The following is a 23,520-nucleotide window of genomic DNA, read 5'->3' as shown; positions in this document are numbered from 1 at the left end:
TTTCAACTATGGGTATAGTCCTAAGAAATTGTTTGCACTCAAGGGAGGTCGAACCTTTGGCCTGATGCTTCATGAGGTATGAAGGTCAAATGACTTACCACTTGAGCCAAGCCCTTTAAACAGCTTCTCTGAGCCAAACCCTTTAAATCAGACCTAATACAAAAGAAAGCCTTTTAAACAGCATCTCTGAGATCCATTACTTGGATGTTGGTTTGAATTCTTCTGGTGCATATCTAACTGACCATGATGTGATTCAGAGAGTCTCCTACAGCCTCATACAAGTAGCTGAATCTGGGCTCGCACTGAAGAGGACCAATTAGTTCATTTGCTTGAATCCCAATCTCAGAGTGGAGGGAATTAGATGTCTGTTAGAAATTTTATTTTTCTGATATGCAAATGCATTTTGAAATCATTGAAAAGTTTGATGTCAGTTAAGTGCTTTGAGTCTGGTGTCAATGGCAATTTCATGCTTATGTGACAGAAAGTATATAAAAGCAAAAATGTAGAATTTGTATGCCTAGTAGCCTCTTCTTTTATTGATTGGATAGCAACACTGATAGTGTAGATATGGATGAGGTCCCATCTTTCAAATCTCCAGCATGCATAAGATTAAGTGTGTTTTATTTTATTTTCATAGGTATGAAACCTTCATCATAAATATTAATCTTTTCCCTTTTGGTTTACCTGTTATTTTAGTTTCTGTTCTTCTTTAATTTACAACAGATATTTGAAATCACTAAAGGTATTTTGGGATTTAATTTGGATTTTGAGAAATTCATGTTTTTATACATAGTATAGATGAATTCATGGATTCTAGTTTTTCATATAAAGGTGTTTGTGCTGGTGTTAAAGTTAAATTTTGGGACAAAGCTTATTAATTTAATGAGTTAAAACCTAAAGAAAGAACTTTATTCATATATATTATTTTGGAGAAATGTTATATTTTTATCTCAATTTAGTGATATGATAATGTCAATTAACCATTAGATTAACTCTTATTTTTTTTTTAAAAAAAATGATAGTTGATTGGCAATGCCATATTAACAAAGTGGCTAACAATTTTTTAAGTAGTTGGCATAGGAAGGCATTTAAAATATGCCACATCAGCCGACATGAAAATGTGTGGAAAATGATTCTCTCCATTTCAAATGAAAATAGAGAGTATCTAGTTAGTGTATTTTAGATATGTAAAATTGTCTAAAAAAATTAAAATGGCAATTTTATCCTTTCAAAAAACACTAATTAGATACTCTCAATTTCAAATGAAATGGAGAAGATCCTATTTTGAAATGTGTGATAAATAGGTATAAAAAGTATCATTACTCTAGTTCAAAAGTCTGCATCTCCAACAACTTCAATTAAAGCCCTTTGGAGTGATTTTGTTTTATTTTTGTGTAATGTTACTTTTCATACTCATATCATACTAACTAACGTAATATGTTTTAAGTAACTAACATGAGAAGGCTAAGAAACACATTATGTAAACCGATGTGATATATGTGTGATAAATAAGTATAAATAGTAGCTAGAAACTACATTTTTATATTGCAACTATTTCACAATGTTAATATGGCAATCGTAAATGACATTTGGATAAGTTTTTGTTAAAAGAAATTATTGAAGAGTTGGTTGGGACTATCACATAAGTATTGTAGGATAATTGTAGGACAAAAATGTGGTTTTTAGCATTATCTTATTATTATATGCACGTGACCTGGATGAGAGTTTCATTTATTACTCACAATTATCGATCATGACATGTGTGTGTAATTGCAATATTACTCATTGAGTAGTGCTACTCTTTACACTTATTTATCACACTTATTTTGTGTTTTAAGTGACTTCGTATGTTAAATCAAACCATACCAAAAGAAAAGCTTATAACATGTCACATAAGCCAATACAAAAATAAGTGCAAAAAGCAATATTATTCTTATTCATTGATAGTGACGGAACTAGATACATATCAAGAGTAGTCATGGCTTCCCTTTGTTTTCAAATTTTCTTTTAATTTTTTTATTAAGTTAAATATGCGTATTTTTAGGCTTAACAATTAAGATTAGTCTTTGTGGAAAATTAAATTTGACCCCTCATTCATATTTTGGTTCCTCCAAATGAAAAATTTTGGTTTGGTCATTCTCGTCAATATTAGACAACATGGGTATTGACACTCAAAAGTCCAACACAAATTGAATGTTACATGCTTGACATGTGAAGCCTTTTCAATAATAGTCCATTACTTATACACATATATATACTAATAATTTGTTGCAGCATTTATGGTATGAAATATAAATTTTGTTACGCTATATTATTCTTCTTATTATTATTATGAATAGAGTTTTCTTCTAAGTTGGGTTGAAATAATTTCTTTCAACCAAGTCTATAAAAATAATGTGTCATGTTAACATATGAAAAGCACATGCTTTTTTAATATCAGGGACAAATTGAAATACATTTTATTAAAAACTCATGTGCATATCACTTGTTATTAAAAAAATAGACACATGTCATTTTTATAGATTTTTTTTTTTTTGACATGTCCATACAAAAGGTTTCATAAGACGTGGTTTCTAGTCGATTAAACTACCCCTTGAGGACGTTATTTTTATAAACTAAGTTGAAAGAAATTTATCAAACTCAATTTAGAAGAAAACTCTATCATATTATTATCCTATTATTATTATTATTATGAGAGGCTTGCAAATAAACAAAGAGAGAGATTAGAAGGGTTAGGAATGCAAAGGAAAGGAAAATCTCTTTCCCTTGAGTGTTCCATATAGTAGTTGCAAGCGGGCTCGATAGATTTGGAGGCCTAAAACATCAAATTTAATTAAAACATTTTTTTATTTAAATATTAATTTTAATTTTTAGATTTTATTTTTATTTAAAAATTATTCTTTTCGCATTTTGAAATGAAAAATTATTAATATATATATACTTTTTTTAAAAAAATTATTCTTCTAGCATTTTGAAATGCAAAATTATTAATTTAATTTCTAAAAATTGACTTATTTTGGGACACTCCCAAGTCCCAAACCAGATTAAAAAATAAAACCGCAAGAGTACTGTCTCCCCTGCAGCCAAACAGACCTTTACTGAGAAAGTCCCTCCCTTTTCCCTAAACATAAAAACGACAGCGGACTTCACGGTCACAGACTCACAGATTTCGCTGTCCTCTCTACTGTCCTCCCTCTTTCTCTCTCTCTGAGCTTTGTGAATGGCTTCTACGAAGGTGGGTACTCTTCTTTCTGAGTAATACATATGTATTTGTGAGTATATGGTTTGAGTGTTTGTGTGTGTGTTTAATTCTTTTCCAACCCTCAATTCTCTTTCTTACATGACTATTCTTTTCTGGGTGTCTATTTATTTATATGCTTATTTGTTTTTCTTCATTTTTTTTTTCTCTTGTATAGGTTGATAACAATCGGGGTCCATTTGGATCGAAGAGGTCTCGTAATGATGGTAAGTTTAATCCAATGGGGTTTCCTTTTAATGCTTGCAGGGTCAATTTTTTAACGTGATTGTTAGTTTTTAGCTTCTTTTTGCTATTTTGGTTTCACTAATCACATAAGTTAGATGGTTAATAGGGAAACTTAGCATATGGTTGCCCTTTTGATTAGCTGTAGTCTTTGAAATTTGATGTTTTTCTATGTGGGTCATGTTTGATGACATATAATACACATAAGGGTATTTGATATTTACTTATTATTAGTTTCATTATGCTATTTTGGTTTCACTAATCACTTAAGTAGTAGATGGTTAATAGGGAAATTAACATATTTTTACCCTTTTGATTAGCTGTAGTCTTTGAATTCTATGTTTTCTTTGTGGGTCGTGTTTGACAACATATAATGCAGTATATAATTTTAAGTTTGGCTCACGTTGAATGTTAAAGTCTTTGAAAATTTCGTTGTGTTGTTGTTATTAGTGTGACATATTGGATTCTCTCTCTCTCTCTGTCTGTGCGTGTGTGTGTGTGTGTGTGTGTGTGTGTGTGTGTAAAAGGCGTTATTTTAAGGTATTTGCTGGATAGTGTGCGAAACTCTGTTGCCAGGTTTCGCTTTGCTATAAATTATGTGTTTCTTAAAGGCAAATCATTTTGAGGAATGATGCCGGGGATGAAGAAAGTAATTGTACAAGAGTTGGACTAGAGGTTTTATTCTGATTCAGAGGATGAAATCCATCCTGGTTTGACTAAAGGTACTATACACTAGAGGTTTCATTAGTTAATTTGACATGATGTCCTAGAAGAATTGATAGGTACTCAGTAGTAGTTTACATGATTATTCTCATTTTGTAACCAGCTTTGACCAGTAACGACTTGCCAATCATAACATTAATAGCTTTATTCACATTTTGGAGCAGTTCTTTTTTACTCCTTCACAGACTCGTATGTTGAGGTTCCTTTTTTGAAATGGTTCAAATCGGACCAGTGTACTCAGTAAACATGGCCAATTCATTGTTTATAGCTTCCGTTGAGGATTAATACTGGTTTTCATTTATCTAGCCCTAAACAATTGTCTGTTATTCATGTAATCAGTCTTTTCCGGTTTTTTAGTTTGTAACTATTGAACTTATCTATGCCAGGTTCTCGGAGTGATGGAGATTGGACCTGTCCCAAGTGTGGGAACGTTAACTTCGGGTTTAGAATTGTTTGCAATCGTGAAAAATGTGGTGCTCCCCGACCACCTGCCACTCCAGTAAGTTGCAGTATTCTATTTGTCTATCATTTAAAGTTCCTTCTGAAGCAACTGAAATGCCGTATTGTTTGTAGTTGCAAGTGAAAAACGAAAGTCCTGAAACTTTTAAGGGTTTGGTCGAATAGAAATTACAAATTTTAGATTGGACTTGCTTAGGTTTTAAAAAGTAGTGATATAAGGGACAAGGGTCTGGGTTGTTTTTCGTCTGATATGTAGGTAAAAGAACGCTGAGGGGCTGATGTGTACCATACAAAGACAATAGGAGTTAGTAAAATATATTTGAGTCAAATAATATGAAAAAGGTCTACCATCTTACTTAACTAAACTGATGCTTGGAATGATTTAGCTTACCAGAAAAGTAGTGAGTTGGATACATGTGCTGGGCAGGGCAAGCTCTATAAAGGAAACCCCCTTTGTAAAATCAAGATAAATTATTTTCGTAGAATGTGCTGTAAAATAATCAAAACAAGTGCTTTAGTAGAGGTGATGAAACAACCTATTGTTTAGGTAGAACTCTCTGATCTTTCTGTGGAAGAAGGTTTTCCTTTTTTATTTTTTTTCTTGAGTGCATGGAGAAGGTGTTGGTGCTAAGAAAGAAATCAACAATCATGTGAGTTACCCAAAAAAGGCAGAAAGAAAAAAGATGTGAACTGTGAACTGAGTAAAAAAATTGTGAATGCTTCAGTCTGTATAATATATATGTACATATATGTGTGACCATCCCAGCTTTTGAATTAATTGGTTTTCAATAGAATGCTCTGATTAAGCTACTGGCAGCAAGTCCTGCAATACGTGGGATAGATTCTAATATCAAGAAAGAACATGATATGGGGAGGTTCAGGTTCAAGCTTACATTAGATTGGATGAGCTTTGGTTGATAAATGTATCTTCACAAATCTTTAACTTTTCAATAAAATAGAAGGATAGATTTGATATGACTTGTAGTGTTTTGACTTGTTAATTTTGTTAATAAAACAGAGGGATAGATTTTATAGGAGTTCGAGTGTTTTGATGGTCCTAACACCTCCTCCTCATCTATCACTTGCTGCCGTGTCTGTTGCTGCTGCCATTGGCTACATCTTTGGCAGGAGCCACAGCATCACCTCTTTCATGCACTGTATAACCACTTCATCTTTTGCTGTGATACTTCTGGTTATGGCTACTTTATACTGGTGCTAAGTATACACTGAAGTTTCAGTCGAGTCAGTGCAACAATTTATTCTGTGAAGAACTTATTCACAGATGCACAGTAGTTTTGTATAGTTTTACTTAGTGAATTTCAAAGCTCGATGGCAAGAGCTTATTGTTCATGCTATTGCTATAATTGCCAGATGCCAGATAGGAGTCCTTTAGTAACCTACTTTATTTTATGAAAAAATTAAGATACTTCATATAATCTTTTTATTTTTTATTTTTTATTTTTTAATTTGTAATTTATAGCTGAAATTCAATGTCATCTTACTTTTACTTTGAATACTAGTGTACTATATAATTGGTTTTTTCTGCAGCCTGCTCCATTTAGTCCTTATAACACCCCTCCTCCGTTATATTTTGGAGGCGTTGGTGCTGCTCTGCCATATGGAGTGTCTAGTAGGTATGGATACCCAGTACCACCTTCTGGAATGCGGTATGACTATGGTGCCCCTGTAAGTGCCCATGGAATGCGATATGACTATGGTGCCCCTGCAAGTGCTCATGGAATGCGGTATGACTATGGTGCCCCTGCAAGCGCTCATGGACCATATAGTCCTGTGCCTACATTTCCACCTGGAAGTTATGGAGGTACTTTTTCTCTTGTATATTCTTTTCAGAATCAGAATAAAGAAACATTTTGGTATTCATGGAAACTTAAAGAGTGGAGGAAAGATTCACTGCCATTAGATGTGTAAAGAAATGGTTAGAAACTTTCATAATAAATGTACTTAATAGAAAATATAAGATTCAGAGGCATTGAATGCAACAGATTTGAAAAGAAAGAGGTTTATGAATAATTGTTTTATATATAGACGAAGCTTCTATATCTAGAAATTAAGTTATCATGAGGAAATTATAAAGTGCTAGTTCAAGTATCCTAACACATGTACACGACAAATGATTTTTTCTGTAAGAATGAAAAAGAAATTTATACTGCTACAATTATTATTGGTATGGATGGAAATTGGCTTGGCTAAACTCAATCCCCAGCCACCGCCCCTAATGGTGTGGATATAGAAGTGAGCTAAATGGGGGACTAGACAGGTGTGAGATTTATCATTAAGCACTATGGTACATTATTGCATTCATGATCAGGCTCCTGCAATGACCTGGGCCAAAATACTTTTAAGTAGCTGCATAATGTGTTGATTAGGTTGAGTTTTGGCTTAGGGTAGAATCTAGGGGAAAGGTCACCTGCAGATGGAGCACTAACATATGTTTTGTGTTCGATGGATTCATGTTTTTACATTTTTGTCAAGCATGTGTAGCATTCTGTTTTATAATGAATTATTTTTAGCATGTATAGCATGCTTAGGGTAGAAATTTGTTTCATCTGAGTGTATAACTGGTAGTTTTTTAATGAATCAGGCATGGGCTATGGTTCAGGGCCTGCTCTCAATGGACATGGATTTGGCTTTCAGGGGCCTCCATGGGCAGGAGGAGTATTACCTGATAATCCTGCCTCTCGTAAACGTCGTGGAGGTATTTGCACAAATTTATCGTAACCTTTTTTTTCCGAGTTTTCATTCCTGCTGTAATTCTAGTGCTGTATGTTGAACATTAATATTCATATGGGATGCTGTCAGATTCTTGTTCTGAAGATTTTTCTGTGTGATTTATTGGAAGTTGTATGCATTATTTTTGGCTTTCTTTTAGTTTTTGTTTATGTTTCTGGTCTTGCAATAATTATAGTTGGTGAGAATTTCAGTATTAATAGTCACTTTTTCCATATACCTCCATCTCATGTCATTTTTTGATTTTTCTCATTTATTTGATAGATTTCTTTCTGTCTTAAGAACTTTGGTTAATGATAGTGCGATATACCTTGCTGGAGTTATTTATAACTTGGCCTATAAGATGCTTGATTGCATATTATATCCTGGTGTTTGCCCTGATTTTAGTCCTATTATTTTCTTATACTTTTAGATTTCTCCCAAGCATTTTAATGATATTTTCAATCACTTATGAAGAAAAAGACTTCTCCCTAGCATGAAACCCAGAATTCAATACACTCCATTTTGTGCATCTGTCTGCGGGGCTATATGCAAATAATCTTACCAAGCTGCGTCTGTTTGTACATATAGGGCCAGATGGTTTGCATGAAGGGGATTGGATTTGTCCCAAATGTGACAATGTTAACTTTGCCTTTAGAACCACTTGCAACATCAAGAAATGCGGGGCTCCCAGACCTTCTCCTGTAAGTGATTTTATGGACATTCATTTTTTATTTTCTGATGGTCACCATTGCTCTGTATGACATTGTTCAAAAAGTTGTTGTGTGTGGCTCTTAATGTTGATGGAAAGACTTTGTAGGAAGTCCACCCTAATCCCAACTCAGTTCTAGTTTGTTAATATGTGATGTGGCCCTTCATTATCCATGGGTCAAACCATGGTGATCCAACTCACAATTGCCCATCATGATAGAGAACTTCCATCACCACTGCCTTTCTAATCAAGACCAACTTTCTATCTCTACTTTCTTAAGTAGCTTTTTTCCCTCAAGTTTTCTGTGCCTAAAATTTATAAATTCTCTCTCTCTCTCTCTCTCTCTCTTCCTCTCTCTCTCTCTCTTCCTCTCTCTCTCTCTCTCTCTCTCTCTCTCTCTCATAGTCTTTAATAGTATTCTATAAACCATATTTATTCAATCATATATAAAACAAGAGTTAAAGGGGACAGGGACGGGGACTGGGATGGGGAAGCGGAGACTTTCCTGCACTTTAAACCCCTTGACCCATTATCATTATCAACCCATAACTGCATACTTACCATTTGGGGATGCAATCACCAGTAGGAGCTGCTCTTTGGAGCAACAGGCTTCCTCTGATTGATCACCATGCTGATTTCACACCAATGTCCTGGATAGCAACCCACCTACTGGCACAGCAGAGGCTGTGATCGAGAGAGAGAGAGAACCAAGTGATATTTTACACAGAGAGAGGACAATTGCTGAGTTGGTAAATAAGTAGAAAGAAATATTTTTAGAAAGAAATGCTAGAGCATCTACTCTGGTCCTTCTACCATCATTCTACGTACTTTTCTTTTTTTAAAAAATCAACCATTAGGGTTATGCCTAGAAGCGTTAAGGAGACGCTCGCTAGCTGGTGGTCGGGCGGAAATTTCTGTAACACTGTGGTGTGGAAGATGGTTCCTCTGTGTCTTTTATGGTGCCTTTGGAAGGAAAGGAATGCTAGATGTTTTGAGGATTTGTCGAGGAATCTAGAGGATCTAGTTCACTTCTTCTTGTACACGCTTTTCACTTGGATTACAGGTTGGCTTGCTCCCTTAGTGATCAATTTTCCTGATTTTTTTTTTTTTTATGTTCTCTTCTTCTTTTTCCCCTACTTAGTCGTTCTCTTGTATACTACCTGTGTACTTGGGTTGCGCCCCTCTGCGCTTTTTAATGCATCATTACTTATAAAAAAAAAATCAACCATTAGATTTGTAGGACCCACCTAAGTGAAGGTGGATCCAATGTTTGATTTTAAAAAATGGTGGATGGAGAAGGACTAGGGTAGATGCTTTAGCATTTCTCATATTTAAATTAAGAAACTCAAAGGAGGGGGGATTTGCTGTAGTGGGCTGTAGCAAAGGACATAGATGTGATCTCTTAATTTTAAATTAGATTGAACAAGGCCATTCACATTACTTAGCCATTTTAGATAGCAATCCAAAATGGCTAATAGAAGCCCCAAAAAATGCTAGCATCGGCTTCTCTAAACACAACACAAAATACACTTGATCTGTAATTTAAACCCGAATGAGAGGGGGGGTTCGCTGTGGTGGGCTGTAGCAAAGGACAGATGTGATCTCTTAACTTTTAAATTAGATTGAATAAGGGCATTCACATTGGCTTAGCCATTTTAGAGAGCAGTCCAAAATGGCTAATGGAAGCCCAAAAAAAGGCCATCATCAGCTTCTCTAAACACAATGCAAAATACATTTCATCTACAGTGCCTCCCCAAATCTGGAGAGGCACTGTAGATCTATGCAAACTTTAATCTTCTCTCCCACAATAACTTTCTTTATTCATTTCTCTCTCCCTCTCTCTTTCTACCGAGCAACCTCTCCTCTCCTTTCAAAAGCCTCTGCCTCTCCACTAAACCCGCCATTGCCAGACGCAATGAAATCAGTGGAGCTTGACGTACACTGCGGATGGCGTTGTATGGGAGGCACCACTGTGGCTTCACACAAACTCCTCAAAGTTGACGAGAAAGCGAAACTGCTAGTGCATCTGAGTTGGCGAGTTAGGAGTTGACGTAGAGGAGCCATGTAGAGGTGATGGCAGCTTAGGGCTTTTGAGACTGTGAAGCGCGCTATTGTCGTCAGTGATGAGGGCAATGCGGACTCCATTGGTGTGAATGAGAGAAAATGATTAGGCGGAGGCTTTTCAAACCTTGTCTGATTATTTTGGAAATGGGCTCATGCTGAAACTCGTTTTGATGTGGGTTTTGGAGTGTGAGCTATTAGTGGTGCTTTGTGGGTTGGTATCTGGAGGTGCTTTTGGTGGATTGGAGGAAGGAGAAGTGGTGGGCTTGGTTCAAATTGGAAGAGATGCCTCCTAAAATTTTTTCTGGTTTGAGTTTCAATTTTTGATCTGAAATCTTTGTTCCTAAAGTCATTGTGTGAATGTCTGCTTGCTTATGGCTATGTCCATGTTTCTTCTCGTATAGATTTTTGTCAAACAGCTCCCTATGCTTGATCTGAAATCTTTGTTCCTGAAGTCGTGTGAATTGATGCTTTCTTTTGGCTATGCCCATGACTGTTGGAAAAAGAAATAAAGAAAGAATATTTAAATGGTACAGAAAAATAAAGATAATCGGATGTAGGGTGTATTTGAAAAGTCATTTGTTAAAATAGAAGAAGTAGCTTTGGTTCGCTATTTTAGATAGAAATTTAGAGAAGCAGATGCGAATGGCCTAATTACATTTGCTATGTAGCCCAGTACTCCAATTCATACTTATAGTCAGGGCAAAACAACCCTTATGATGGGTCAGCAATGACTCCTTTTATATGGTTTAACGTCTGTTAGGCAGAGGCGTGATCAATGTTGGATTTTTCACTTTTAAGGTAGCTCCATGTCTAATTTAAAACAAGGGGCCAATAAGTGAATGTTTCCTGGATATGATTCATATGAATGGCCATGAAGACTTTGTGACGGTCTTGGAAGTAGCATATCATCCCTTCTTTGAGATGGACTCGTGCAGATCAGCATGCATGTCTACCAGCAATTTTTTTTTAATGATCTAGCCTGTCGTCACAGGCTGAACATGCTGTCATGCACTGCACCGATGCAGAAGGATGCTGCTTACAAGATGCCTATATAGCCATTGAACACGACTGCCTGAAAGGCTTCTGGTGCCATATCTTGAAAAGTTTTGAATCATTCTTTTGTATTTAACCTCAGTGCACAATTTAGCCTTGAAACACTTTTTTTCAAACGTATCGCCATGCTATTAAGTATTTTGATTTAAGTTCTTTTCTTTCTAAGAGGTGGAATAGAATAACCCGGTTGAAGCATAATGATCATATGTCTGTAATATGTTCCATAATTGGACCCTTCTTCTACCATATGTCTGTAATATGTTCCATAATAGGTCCCTTCTTCTACCATGTCTGTAATATGTTCCATAGTAGGTCCCTTCTTCTACCCTTTCCCAGGAGTCGATGGCTATTCATAGCTATTACCTTGACACCAAAGAAGAGTTCAACCCAATGCTTTATTTCTATCCTAGTTGATCCCTATTCGAAATTAGAAATATATTGATTTTTACCCCCATAACCAAATATGATAACATTTTCTTTTTTTGGGTCGGCTTTTGGAAAGTGGCATTCTATTTGAAGGTATACGATTTCCCCTGTAAACCGTAATTTTCTTTTACAAAAGTGACACTGTCTATGAGGAAAATTTAAAGTTAGTCTAATAATATTTTCAGTTTTATCATGCAGTTGAGTTTGCATTGACATGTCATGCACATGATGGGTTTTTCATGCTTAATAGCTCATTACATTTTATTAAGTTTGTTTCTTCCCCATTTCTCTGCAGGGCCCAAACCAATCAAACACTGGTGCCCCTGAAGGCAGCTGGACTTGTGTCAAATGTGGCAATCTCAATTATCCCTTTCGAACTGTTTGCAACCGTAAGGATTGTGGAAATGAGAAGCCAGCCTCTGGCAAGTAGATCATTCCCTATTGTGCATGGATGGCTTAAATCCACCAATCCTGTGTCTACTAGAAAATCATTATTTTTGCATTAGAGAATGAGAAAAGAAAACCTTGTTTATAAAAGAGAAAGAAGATCAATCTTCATTTATATTAAGAAATTTCTTTTTGTTTCCTTTTTCCTCTCATTAGCCAGCTTAACAACTTGTAATTTTATTTTTATTTATATTTTATTTGGGCAACTTCTGTAATCAATGCCTGGTAATCTGCACCATTTGTCTCTCAATCATGAAGTAAATTTTTTGTAGGTGGTCAATGGGTAAGTGCTTTTGCATAGGCCATATGCTATCAAAATTATGCAGAAGCATATCTTTTTTAGATTGATGCATAGATTTCCTTCTTCATGAACTCTATGAGGCTGATGCAAAAGGCTTCAAGTCACAAGGCAGTTGTTATGAAATAGCTTAAATCATTGTTTTTTCTTGAGAAATCTTATAGAGAGAAAAGGCCTGTGATGAGTTCTCTCCCATGGTAGCCATCACACACCAAGTATTAAGTTGGACTAGCTGGGTGCTTATATTTTCTAATATCCACTTTGCATTTCAGGTCATTATTATGGATAGAGTGATCTTTGTGTTGTAAATCATGAATTCTTAGCAAAATATATGATGCTAGGAGTTGTTGCCTGCATGACTAATTATCATATACATATAAGTCCTAGTACTGCCTCTCTGGAGGCCGATGATAATGAGGTTTGTAAAGATCGCTTAGTACGGCATAGCCGTCCTATGAACTATGTATTCTGCATGGTAGTTTAAAGGGGAAAAAACTAAGCTAAAGCAAGGAAATCCTTCCAATTCTTTAAAGGAAAAAAAGGGTATCCTTCCACTTGTAAGTATTATATTTGATGGGATGTCCTTGGCTGTCATAGTGGATGAAATGCAATCATATTGACATTGACATTCACCCAACATCTCAATGTACTTGGACATATGCCTCATTCTGTTTATTTAATTTTGGACTTGAATAGAAAAAATAAAAATAAAAATTGAACTTTGTTTTGGTTAGGCAAATTCTTTATCTTATCTTTCAGAATCAGCAAGATGTAAAAATAAGAATACCAAAAAAGGAAAGTAATCACAAACACAAAGACGCGGTTCACCATTAAGGGCTACATCCATAAAGTTTATATCTATATAAACCCCTAAAATCATAAGCGACTATAAATACAACCTCCAACTAGATCAAAACACTGGAATGGGTCAGAAATTTTTTTTAGAAAAAATTTCATTTAAACTATATTGCTTCCAACGTCGAACTGGGTTGGGTGAAAACTGGGTCAAATACAAACCAGACTTTATGTAACCTAACACTTATCCTTGATAGAAGTAAGATTAAGATTTGAACTTATGGTATACCTCAATTCTATCTTTCTCATTTACTATCTAAGTCAGATTTTATGAGCATCTTCAAATTTGGCATGAAAATGTTTGTGTTTCTTTATTCCAATATAATTTTATCACTATCAATCCATTTCATGTCCATATTCATGTGTGAATTTAGGATGTGATCCTAAATTAGGAGGTTGTCACCCCAACTTGCTTTCTTGTTTTTGGATCACTTACATGATCAAGCTGAAACCAATTAGAGTTTGTTTTACTCCAACATACAGAGATTGTTGCATAGGACAAACATGGATTCTGGGTGTTTTGGAAATTATGCTTTGAGTTAGATAGAAAGTCAACTCCTTTAATGGGGTTCGTGACACTCCCGTTAATCGCTCTCTAGTTGGGCCTTGAAGTTTTTTCAGATGTAATCTTTTAATTTTACTTGCTAATATTTGCTTTTATGTTACCGTTTGCTTGTACAAGTCCATGTTACTTTTAGGCCATTTATTTTGGGAGATTACTTATAAATCCTTTGTGTACTACATATGTACTAGCTACTTAACTACAAAGTCTTTTTTTTAAAAAAAAAAAAAAAAATCAAAAATCAAAAATCAAATTAAAATTCCAGTTCAATTCCCTTGCTTGTGTGCCCATGCCACTTGTCATTGATCAAAGTAGCCAACCTATACTACAAGTCTATACATCCAGATGTCACCAAAGGGACAAAGAAAAAGCAGATTACCATAATAGTAATAATAATAATAAATAAAAGCTGAGGTGCACATGAAACAATCAACAGGAACTTTCTTTGTAGAGATGTTGACGGCGACAGCTTCTGTTTTGTAGTAGGCTTATATGGTTTAAATTTCTTTTTCCAACCATTCTTTGAACCTCTTCCTTCTAGTTAAAAGGAAAGTAACAAAAATAAATAAATAAATAAATAACACAAAACAAAAACAAGAACACCACTTAGTATTCCATGCATGAACAATGTTTCCTACTTATACATATATAATGGTAGATCTCACATAAAATTCATGGTGGAATCCAATGGATGCATTATTCATGCAAATGTGCTATGTCAAAATTAAAAAGAAAAAAAAAAATCCGAAAAGCAAAATGAGTGATCCTTACGTGAAATCATTTCTTATTTTAAACGGATAAACCGATTAAAAGCAATAAATTAATCTTTTAACGTTTCCTTCACTTGTTGCCTCGCAAAACCATACAATAGGTGAACAATTTTAATTGAGATGTGAAGTAAATTACGGAGACCAAATTTGAACCGAAGACCTTTGTTTTGATATGATGTAAAAGTATCAATTATCTTATAAAAGATTAAGCTGATAAAAATAGTGAATTTAAATAAATATTTTAACGCCCTGAAATTTCCAAAAAAGATTGATATGTATGTAAAGACCTTATGAAAAATCTAAAAGAAAATCTGATTTTTCTTCCAAAACAATCCTAAAATTTGGTGCTAAATTTGAAAAAATAAAAAATAAATAAATAAGGTTTTTTCTAAAGAGTAACGCTACAAAATTATATTTTTATTCCACAAATCCACAATTATCTCATAGTGTGCTGATATAACGGTCACAATTCAACCCCTCGGTGACCCACTCTCTCCTCAGTTTTCTTTTCTTTGGGATAAGGACTTTGAAGAAAATATCGAGGTCTCGATTTAGAAAGGAAAACCATTTCTTGTTGCCATGGACATGCACTTTGCATTTCTTGGTCAATGAAGATTGAACTACCACCCCAACCCGGTGCAATTGGAGGTGGTCGTGGCCATCCCTAATGACTCCAATGGTGGTCGCACCACCCTCATAGTTCTGCTAGGATGATTAGACACTTATAGAATGTTTATTCCTAAAAATAGTGTCCAATTAAATTTTATATATATATATATTCGCACGCACAATAGGAATAGTACTCATTCTATCTCGCAATGTGAATTTGCCGGATTCTTAAAATGAGAGGAGACATTGTCTTGTAATAGGCTATAGTTTGGTCTCCACCTCCTAAGTAAAAAATCCAGATTCTTAACACTCAAATGCACTAAGATTGGTTGATTTATTTATTTATTTTTGTTATAGGACTTAGAAAAAAAAAAAAAAAAAAAAATTAACAAAGAAACAAAAGCATTTCTTGTCTTTTCTCCACTTATTATGTGTGCTGTACGGATGAACGTTGGTTCCAAGGATCTCCACGGAGGAAAAGTTAACTACCATTTGAAAATTCTGTGTTGTGAGTGAGCTTTGGTTATTACAGCCCAAACGGCTGAAGCTGGCGGCCGGCGATGCCCACAAGCCAATCGCACCGGATTCTACCATATGGACGAAGTCAATCTATTTTTCCAGCAATTGTTTTTATTCTTTGTTTATTCTCGGTAATGCTAGTTTGGGCAATTCAAACTGGTGTTGATGGGTGGTGCAAGTACGTCTATATATATATTATATCTCTTTTAGCGCCATTCTTCGACCACTCTTTCCAACTTTTTGAATCCTAGGATCAAAGGAGCTTCAGAGGGTGGATTTGTAATCTTTTATGCTGAAGAATTGGGATTGATAAGTTTCTATAGGTACCAATATGTGATTATATTTTCTGGGTTTGTGTTTTTCTACTGAGATTGGTCGATTTTGAATACCAGATTTGGGTTGGCTTGAGTGATAAGTTATTCGGCACGAGTGTCTCGGGAAACATCGAGTCTAAGGTTTGACCCTCCTTGAGTGCAAACAATTTTTTGGAGCCACCCCTGAAGGAGAAAGCCCGAACTTTACCTGACCAGTATGAGGGAATGTTTTGCACGGTTTCCCAGAAATCTAGTCGAAGCGAATTCCGGATACTCGATTAAAAAAACAAATGCAAGAAGTGCATTTCTTTTTTCTATTTTTTTTCTTACTGTTGTGTGTGTGTGTGTGTTAGTTACTGAGAGTTTGCTGTTAACTATGTTACTGAGTTATGGGATTAGTAAAAAGTTGAGTTCTGTTTTTGGGGCTTCTGCTTTAACAGAAAGAAAAGGAGATAGATTTTAGTTTTGAACTTTTTCCAAGAACAGAAACACAGTAGATTAAATCAAGAAGAAGTTGATGTGAATGACCAAAAATATATACAATTGGAAATGAAATAAGAAGTAGCAGCAGCTAATTTGTTCATGGATGAGCAAACTCAGTAGAAAAGTAGTGCATATATGAGATTTAATGAACTATCTGACCATGCAGATTCTCTTCAAACAACTTGCTTGGTGGAGCATTGAAGCTTAAGGAAATCCAAAATGGTTGAAAAGCCCCGTTCCCTTGATGATGTTAATAGGGAAGCTGTTGATCTGGTATGTGCTTGAAATCACTTGACTATTATGGCATGCCCAAATTTACCATGATAAAAAGCTCTTAGTGATGAAGGTGTGTGGCTGCTTGTTGTTTTTCTTTTCTTTTTTGCTTCTTTCTGAAGATGGAAAATAATATAGCCAAATGTTGTTGCCTTCAAAGTTACATGTACAACTTTGATGGCTGGATTTTGTTTTATGCAGAATAAACTTGTTTCTGCCATAAACAGCCATTTTTTTTTTCTTGAAGTATATTTATGTTGGAAAAATTCAACAGAAGATAGACTTTTTATGTTTAAATTCAAGCTGCATCAAGCTGATAATTTGAATTTCCCAAAGGGAGAAGAAAAAGATGGGAATTCAAAGAAGTTTTCACTACTTTAATCTTATTTGTTTGGTGTAAAACAATTTGCTAAATTGGAAGTTGCTTCATGTAGGAGAACATACCCCTTGAAGAAGTTTTTGAGCATCTTACATGTACAAGAGAGGGTTTGACCTCCGATGGAGTTCAAAAGCGATTGGATTTGTTTGGATACAACAAACTTGAAGAGAAAAAGGTTAGAAAAGCAGTTCAGTTTTCATCTTTATTTTTCCATCACTGCTTGCTGTGTCTCCCTCATTGATTGGGTTCTTTTCTACTCTTCTATCCTGCTCTAGGAAAACAAAATACTGAAGTTTCTAGGCTTTATGTGGAATCCTTTATCATGGGTCATGGAAGCTGCAGCTATCATGGCCATTGCTCTTGCACATGGAGGGGTAGGCCTATATGATTCTTCAACTTCTCATCGTTATCTACTTATGTTTTTTTATACTATGGTTAGCTATATGACACTGACCTAGAGACCTCAAAAAATGTGTTAACGAATAGAGTAATTCTATTTAGTAAACTATTATATAACTGTCATACAGCTGAGATGACGTTCCAATGAAAATTAGTTTTTTACAAGTGCTGATTTTCATTATCAAATCAAGTTATATGGCAATCGTATAGTAGTCTACTAAGAGCATGTTTGAGAAATAGACCTTTTAAGTCAGAAATCGTTTTTTGGCAAAAGATTTATTTTTAAGCTTTTGCCAAAAGTGCGTTTTGGCAATTTTTAAGCTTTTTGGACCCTTAAAAGCGTTTTTAATTTTTTTTTACCAAACTGGTACTTTTTTCTTCAAACAGACTTTTTGAGTATTAAATGCATTTTTAAACCCCTCAAATGCACACCCAAACAGACCCTAAATAGCATTACTTTGTCTTTCACGAATATGACTACTCTTACTTTTACTTGAAGATGTTAGTTCAATTACGAGTAGTAACACTGAAATCATGACTTCCTTAATTTGATTTTCCTATAGTAATTCCTCAATTTAAGTTGAAACTTCATAGTTGGTCAAATTTGTTCTTCAGTCAATTAGTTTGGAGACAATGTTGACAAAACCTTATTTGTGCAGGACAAAGGTTCAGATTTTCATGACTTCGTTGGCATCATAATCTTACTAATTATCAACTCTACCATCAGTTTCATAGAGGAAAACAATGCTGGAAATGCAGCTGCTGCTCTTATGGCACGCTTGGCCCCAAAAGCTAAGGTCTTTTTCTTTGTAGATTGATATTCTTAACTTCTTGAGAGCTCCATCTTGCCTTGTCTTTACTTTTATTATTCTTACTTAATTAGGTATTGCGTGATGGAAGATGGAGTGAAGAAGATGCTGCAGTGCTGGTTCCTGGAGACATAATCAGCATCAAACTTGGTGACATTGTTCCTGCTGACGCGCGTCTTCTTGAAGGAGATCCTCTGAAAATTGATCAGGTTATTATTAACAAAAAAATATGATCTTACTCAAACATAATGTGGACATCATGGTAAATATCTTGGTATGAAATCTCTCTGTTCCTTAGTCTGCAATCTCTAGAGTCTGCAATCAGATGGGGAAAATAATGCCACTCTAATTAACTTGAAATAACCTTCGAAAAATGTATTGAACATGACTCATTTTGAAATAGCCACTAAAAATTTATGATTTGATTCTGCATGAACATTCACTTTTACATTTGACATATATACAACATATTCTTCCCTAGTATTTGACCTCTTGAATTTAACATATTTCACTGTCACTTGCAATCTGCTCTTACTGGGGAATCTCTTCCAGTAACAAAAAATCCTGGTGATGGGGTTTATTCAGGTTCAACATGCAAGCAAGGGGAAATTGAAGCAGTTGTTATTGCAACTGGAGTTCACACTTTCTTTGGGAAGACAGCTCATCTTGTGGAGAACACCACACATGTTGGACATTTCCAGCAGGTCCATTTACAAAAAAATTTATCTCCATAATGTCAAGCCAAAACTTTTTGAATGTTTTGAGCAGCATTCTCAAGACTTTCTCCAAATCATAACAATTTCTATTTATTTATTTATTTTTTTTCAGGTTTTAACGGCAATTGGAAACTTCTGCATTTGTTCAATTGCTATTGGAATGGCTATTGAAATCATCGTGATATATGCGATTCACAAGAGGGAATACCGTGTCGGCATCGATAACCTACTCGTCCTACTAATTGGGGGCATACCAATTGCAATGCCAACCGTTCTTTCGGTTACAATGCGATTGGTTCGCATCGATTATCACAGCAGGTTTGTGAAGCCACAGCCACACTCTAGATTGATTTGGAATTAAGTTTACAATGATAATAAAAAGGGCTTATCTTGATAGTGCATATGAATGAATTAATGGTTTTCAATTCTGAATATTCTTGGACAATGGGGATCTGTGTGTTGTGCAGGGTGCCATAACAAAGAGAATGACAGCCATTGAGGAAATGGCTGGAATGGATGTACTATGCAGTGACAAAACAGGCACACTGACACTTAACAAGCTTACAGTTGATAAAAATATGATTGAGGTTATCCTCTTGATCCCTCTTGTTTCTTTTTTCTCCAATTGTGAAACACAATCTGCATTTGCTTCGAAGAATTTTGACATTATCCATGTCATTACAGGTTTTCGCCAAAGGTGTTGACAAGGATATGGTTGTACTTATGGCTGCAAGAGCATCAAGGTTAGAGAACCAAGATGCCATTGATGCTGCAATTGTTTCAATGTTGGCAGACCCTAAGGAGGTATTAGATATTTACTGCTTCTACACTGTCTTACACTGTCTTCACCAGCATTTTGGTTGTTTCCCTCGTTGTCTGCAAAGAGTTCTTGAATCTTTCACTGTATTTGGTATATTTTACAACATGTTGGACACACTCTTATGGATTATTAGATGTTTGGCATTGAAAATGATTGCTTACCTTGAATTCAACTGAGTATCTACTACAATTCTATAGGCACGAGCCGGAATCCAAGAAGTTCACTTCCTACCCTTCAATCCAACTGGTAAAAGGACTGCACTTACCTACATTGATGGTGCTGGTAAAATGCAGAGAGTCAGCAAAGGTTCACCAGAGCAGGTATAACTTAAAAATTTCCAACAAGTGTTCGTTTGAATTTGCAATTTTAAAACGTGCTATTTGAAAACGCAGTTAAACATCTGGTAAAATCACAGTTTAACCTTTAAAAACGCACCATTGTCTGTGATTTAAAAAAGCATATTTTTCTACGTTCTATGCAGATTCTCAATCTGGCGCATAACAAATCAGAAATCGAACGGAGGGTACATGCAATCATTGACAAGTTTGCAGAACGTGGCCTACGTTCCCTTGGAATTGCCCGCCAGGTTATCAGTCTCTCGAAGCCTATTCACTGTCTTGTATACTTTTTCTTCTCTGTACATTTTGAGAAAATCTGGTCTGTTTTTTTATTTTTTATTTTTTATTTTTCTCTAAGAAGTACCTGCTGGAACCAAAGAAAGTCCTGGTGGCCCCTGGGAGTTTGTTGGCCTTCTACCTCTTTTTGACCCTCCTCGCCATGACAGTGCTGAAACAATTAGAAGAGCTTTGGACCTGGGTGTGAGTGTTAAAATGATCACTGGTGTGTGCCTTTAACCTTCCTTTTGGACCTTTGAGATATGAAAATTCATAAAAAAAAAAAAAAAATTCTCTCTTAATAATAATCAACCTTCATAACATACCAGAATTGACTATGATTATAGAACCAATTATTTTTTTTTTGGTACACATGAAGCATGCAAGAGAAACGTCTAGTTAGAAGAAGAAAAAAGAAAAAAGAAATAATATGAAAGCTAAAAATTTAAGTCAACAGTAGCTTAAAGAAAATATTCAAAATTGAAATATTGGGCTAGGGTTATTATGAACCTTAAAATCTCTAATATAATGATCGAGTCGATTCCATGATTATAAGTTCGTTCCATACTAGGACAAACCGGCATATGGTTTGGTTATATAATTCTAATTATGAGAAAAGTTTCTTCGAGATACCTACATATGGTAATTTTGTATTTTTTTTATGAACAATAACCTTTTTTTTTTTTTGGTTGTAAATTTAGGTTTAACAAAGTGGGGAATTACTTGGGTATGTTGTCGATGATTTTGTTTCTTAAAAAAAATCCAAAAATTCAATTACATAGGCAAAAAAACAATCGTGGGTATACTTGAATTCTTTGTAAAAGTGGGCTTAACATGTCGTGCAAGTCTTTTATGAATGCTAGAGCATGCAAATCTATCTCAAGATAGATTTTTGACAAAGTACTGTAGCTTTTGGGTTTAGACATGTTTTAACTAGTTGACAGCTAGGAATATTAAGGACAACTTTTTGATTGGTTGCTTTGAATCTGTGAAGAAGGGAATGAAATATATATTTTTTTCCAATTATATATCATGTTAATCCATAATACGTTGCCCCTTTGATGGATTCAATAACATATAAATGGACATGATTTCCATTATTTATAGTTTACCTGTATTGTATGGACATGTTTGGAGAACCCTCGCTATTACTAGAGAAAAGATCAGTAATCAACATCTCTGCTTGTTATTTGGAATATCAACCATGATTAGTAATCTTCAAGATTTTTCTTTTTCGCTTGAGAAATTTGCAAGATGGCATTAATATCTAATACTTCTTATGTGTTCTATTTCTTCAGTGTAGTGAATTTAGGACTTTTATTTGTAAATGACTAGTAATAGGACAAAATAAAAAGAGTGAATGATTAATATTATAGGGGGATTGCATTTGTACGTGACATAGAGCATAACACTGTGCATCCTATGGCTGAGGGGTTTTGGCAGACTAAACTAGAAATCCCACATTTATGATTTCCTAGAAATTCTGTCGAAAAAATTGTCAGAATTTATACAAATGGATCATTTTATTTATTATAGAAGTATATGCCACAAGGACTTATCGGTATATTTAGAAACCAATCTTTAATTTATTACAAGGTCAATGACTTGAATAATTTTTCCTAATTTTTACGAGACAGAATTCATTGTCTCCAATGTTGGCCCTCTTTTTACTAATTGTCTTGAATTTGCTTATATATAATTTCAGAAGCTGCTAAAAGTCACAACGTCCGACATATGATGCCGTGATGTCTACGTATATGGGGTAGAGATGCACGTGGTAATGACGAAGAGCCGCATTGGCTTGTTCGAGAATAATCCTTGTTTGTTGAAGGAGAAGAACTTCACAAGTACTGAAAGCGAAAGAACCGGAAGCCCACATGCGGTGGTGTTTGATCTCCGTCCACAAGGTTTTTACTGTTCCCTAAGTCTCACTAATCTATCTTTTCTAGTTATGATTCAGTATAATTTCAAGGAGCGCTTGTAGTTAAGACTGATAATTTAACGAGTGAATCTAACATGTAGTTTTAGGACTAAGGTTTAGGATAAACAAGTTCGGGTCCTATAACCTACTTAGTAAACTTGTCACACGGGTCAACCCGTGGGTTAGTTGTTTGACCCATTTATACAATTTTTTTTTTTTTTTAAGTAAATCATGTTTAACCTAATTTAGACTGGCAATTTCCCGTGACCCGCAAACCTGACACGTAATTTTAGGGTTATAGTTTAAATTAAATTGGTTCGAGTCATAAAACGGGTTGTGACCCATTTAATAAACTTATCGTGTTCGGGTTGATATAAGGGTTGGTGGGTTGACATGAACCCAACATGTGAACCCATTTTGTCAACCCTACTTTTGGTTTTTACAATCTAGGTCCTTCCTGCACGGCTCCTAGTGAACAAGTGCTAGTATGATCATGTATAAACACGGGCGGAACTCCATAGCCCTTGGAGCCAACCCAAGACATTAGTTTCCAGGAAGTTCGCTTAACCAGATCTTTTATAGACAAAATATGTAGGACCTTGGCGAATATAGCCATGTGCGCACTACTACACCTTTTATGTATTTGTTTTTCTGCGCTACTATTACACCTTAGTTGCTACCAAGATAAGTCTCGCCACCATAATCCATAAGGTCCATTATGACATATTGACCCGTACAAAATTGCTTCCCATTTAAGGGGATTTGGTCACCATATTGACCCGTACAACAACTTTCTGCACTGGATCTGAGATGAACCTCCTTGTATAGGTATGTAACTGCTATATTCTAGAATATGACTAATAAATCATAACTTATTCCAAAAACTGAGACAACCAATGCTAGTATATAGTTTTTCATAAACGACTAGAATGCAACCGAAACCAAACTGACATAATTTCAAGGAAAAACAAGTAATTGGAATATAAACTGAAAGCCGCCAATCCAATAGCCACACAATTCCCATATACAACCCAAAAAAAAGAGAAAAGATTAATTTAACCACCCACAAACAATACCAAAACCCAGT

At 35.1% G+C, this 23,520-nt stretch overlaps 1 protein-coding gene, 1 long non-coding RNA gene and 1 pseudogene across 2 annotated transcripts; 2 read left to right on the top strand and 1 right to left on the bottom strand.

The window, feature by feature from the left end:
* Positions 1–3,128: 3,128 nt before the first annotated feature.
* LOC132187699 (ranBP2-type zinc finger protein At1g67325-like) lies at positions 3,129–12,434 on the top strand. Its single transcript, XM_059602099.1, has 7 exons — positions 3,129–3,235; positions 3,417–3,465; positions 4,591–4,703; positions 6,212–6,485; positions 7,266–7,379; positions 7,982–8,094; positions 11,941–12,434. Exons 1-7 carry the CDS (start codon positions 3,221–3,223, stop codon positions 12,073–12,075), a joined length of 813 nt encoding a protein of 270 aa, XP_059458082.1. The 5' UTR covers positions 3,129–3,220; the 3' UTR covers positions 12,076–12,434.
* A 4,287-nt stretch (positions 12,435–16,721) lies between these two features.
* Positions 16,722–23,520, top strand: part of LOC132185803 (plasma membrane ATPase 1-like) — a 14,596-nt pseudogene continuing 7,797 nt past the window's right edge.
* LOC132185878 (uncharacterized) lies at positions 19,795–20,685 on the bottom strand. Its single transcript, XR_009440650.1, has 3 exons — positions 20,601–20,685; positions 20,060–20,177; positions 19,795–19,979 (listed from the first exon to the last, which is right to left on the bottom strand). It is a non-coding gene; the product is annotated as an uncharacterized LOC132185878 (long non-coding RNA).

This window comes from Corylus avellana, chromosome ca1 (assembly GCF_901000735.1).
Source record: "Corylus avellana chromosome ca1, CavTom2PMs-1.0".
NCBI classification, from domain to species: Eukaryota; Viridiplantae; Streptophyta; class Magnoliopsida; order Fagales; family Betulaceae; genus Corylus; species Corylus avellana.
The sequence above is the reverse complement of the archived record's forward strand: the minus strand, read 5'-3'. Positions and strand labels throughout refer to the sequence as shown.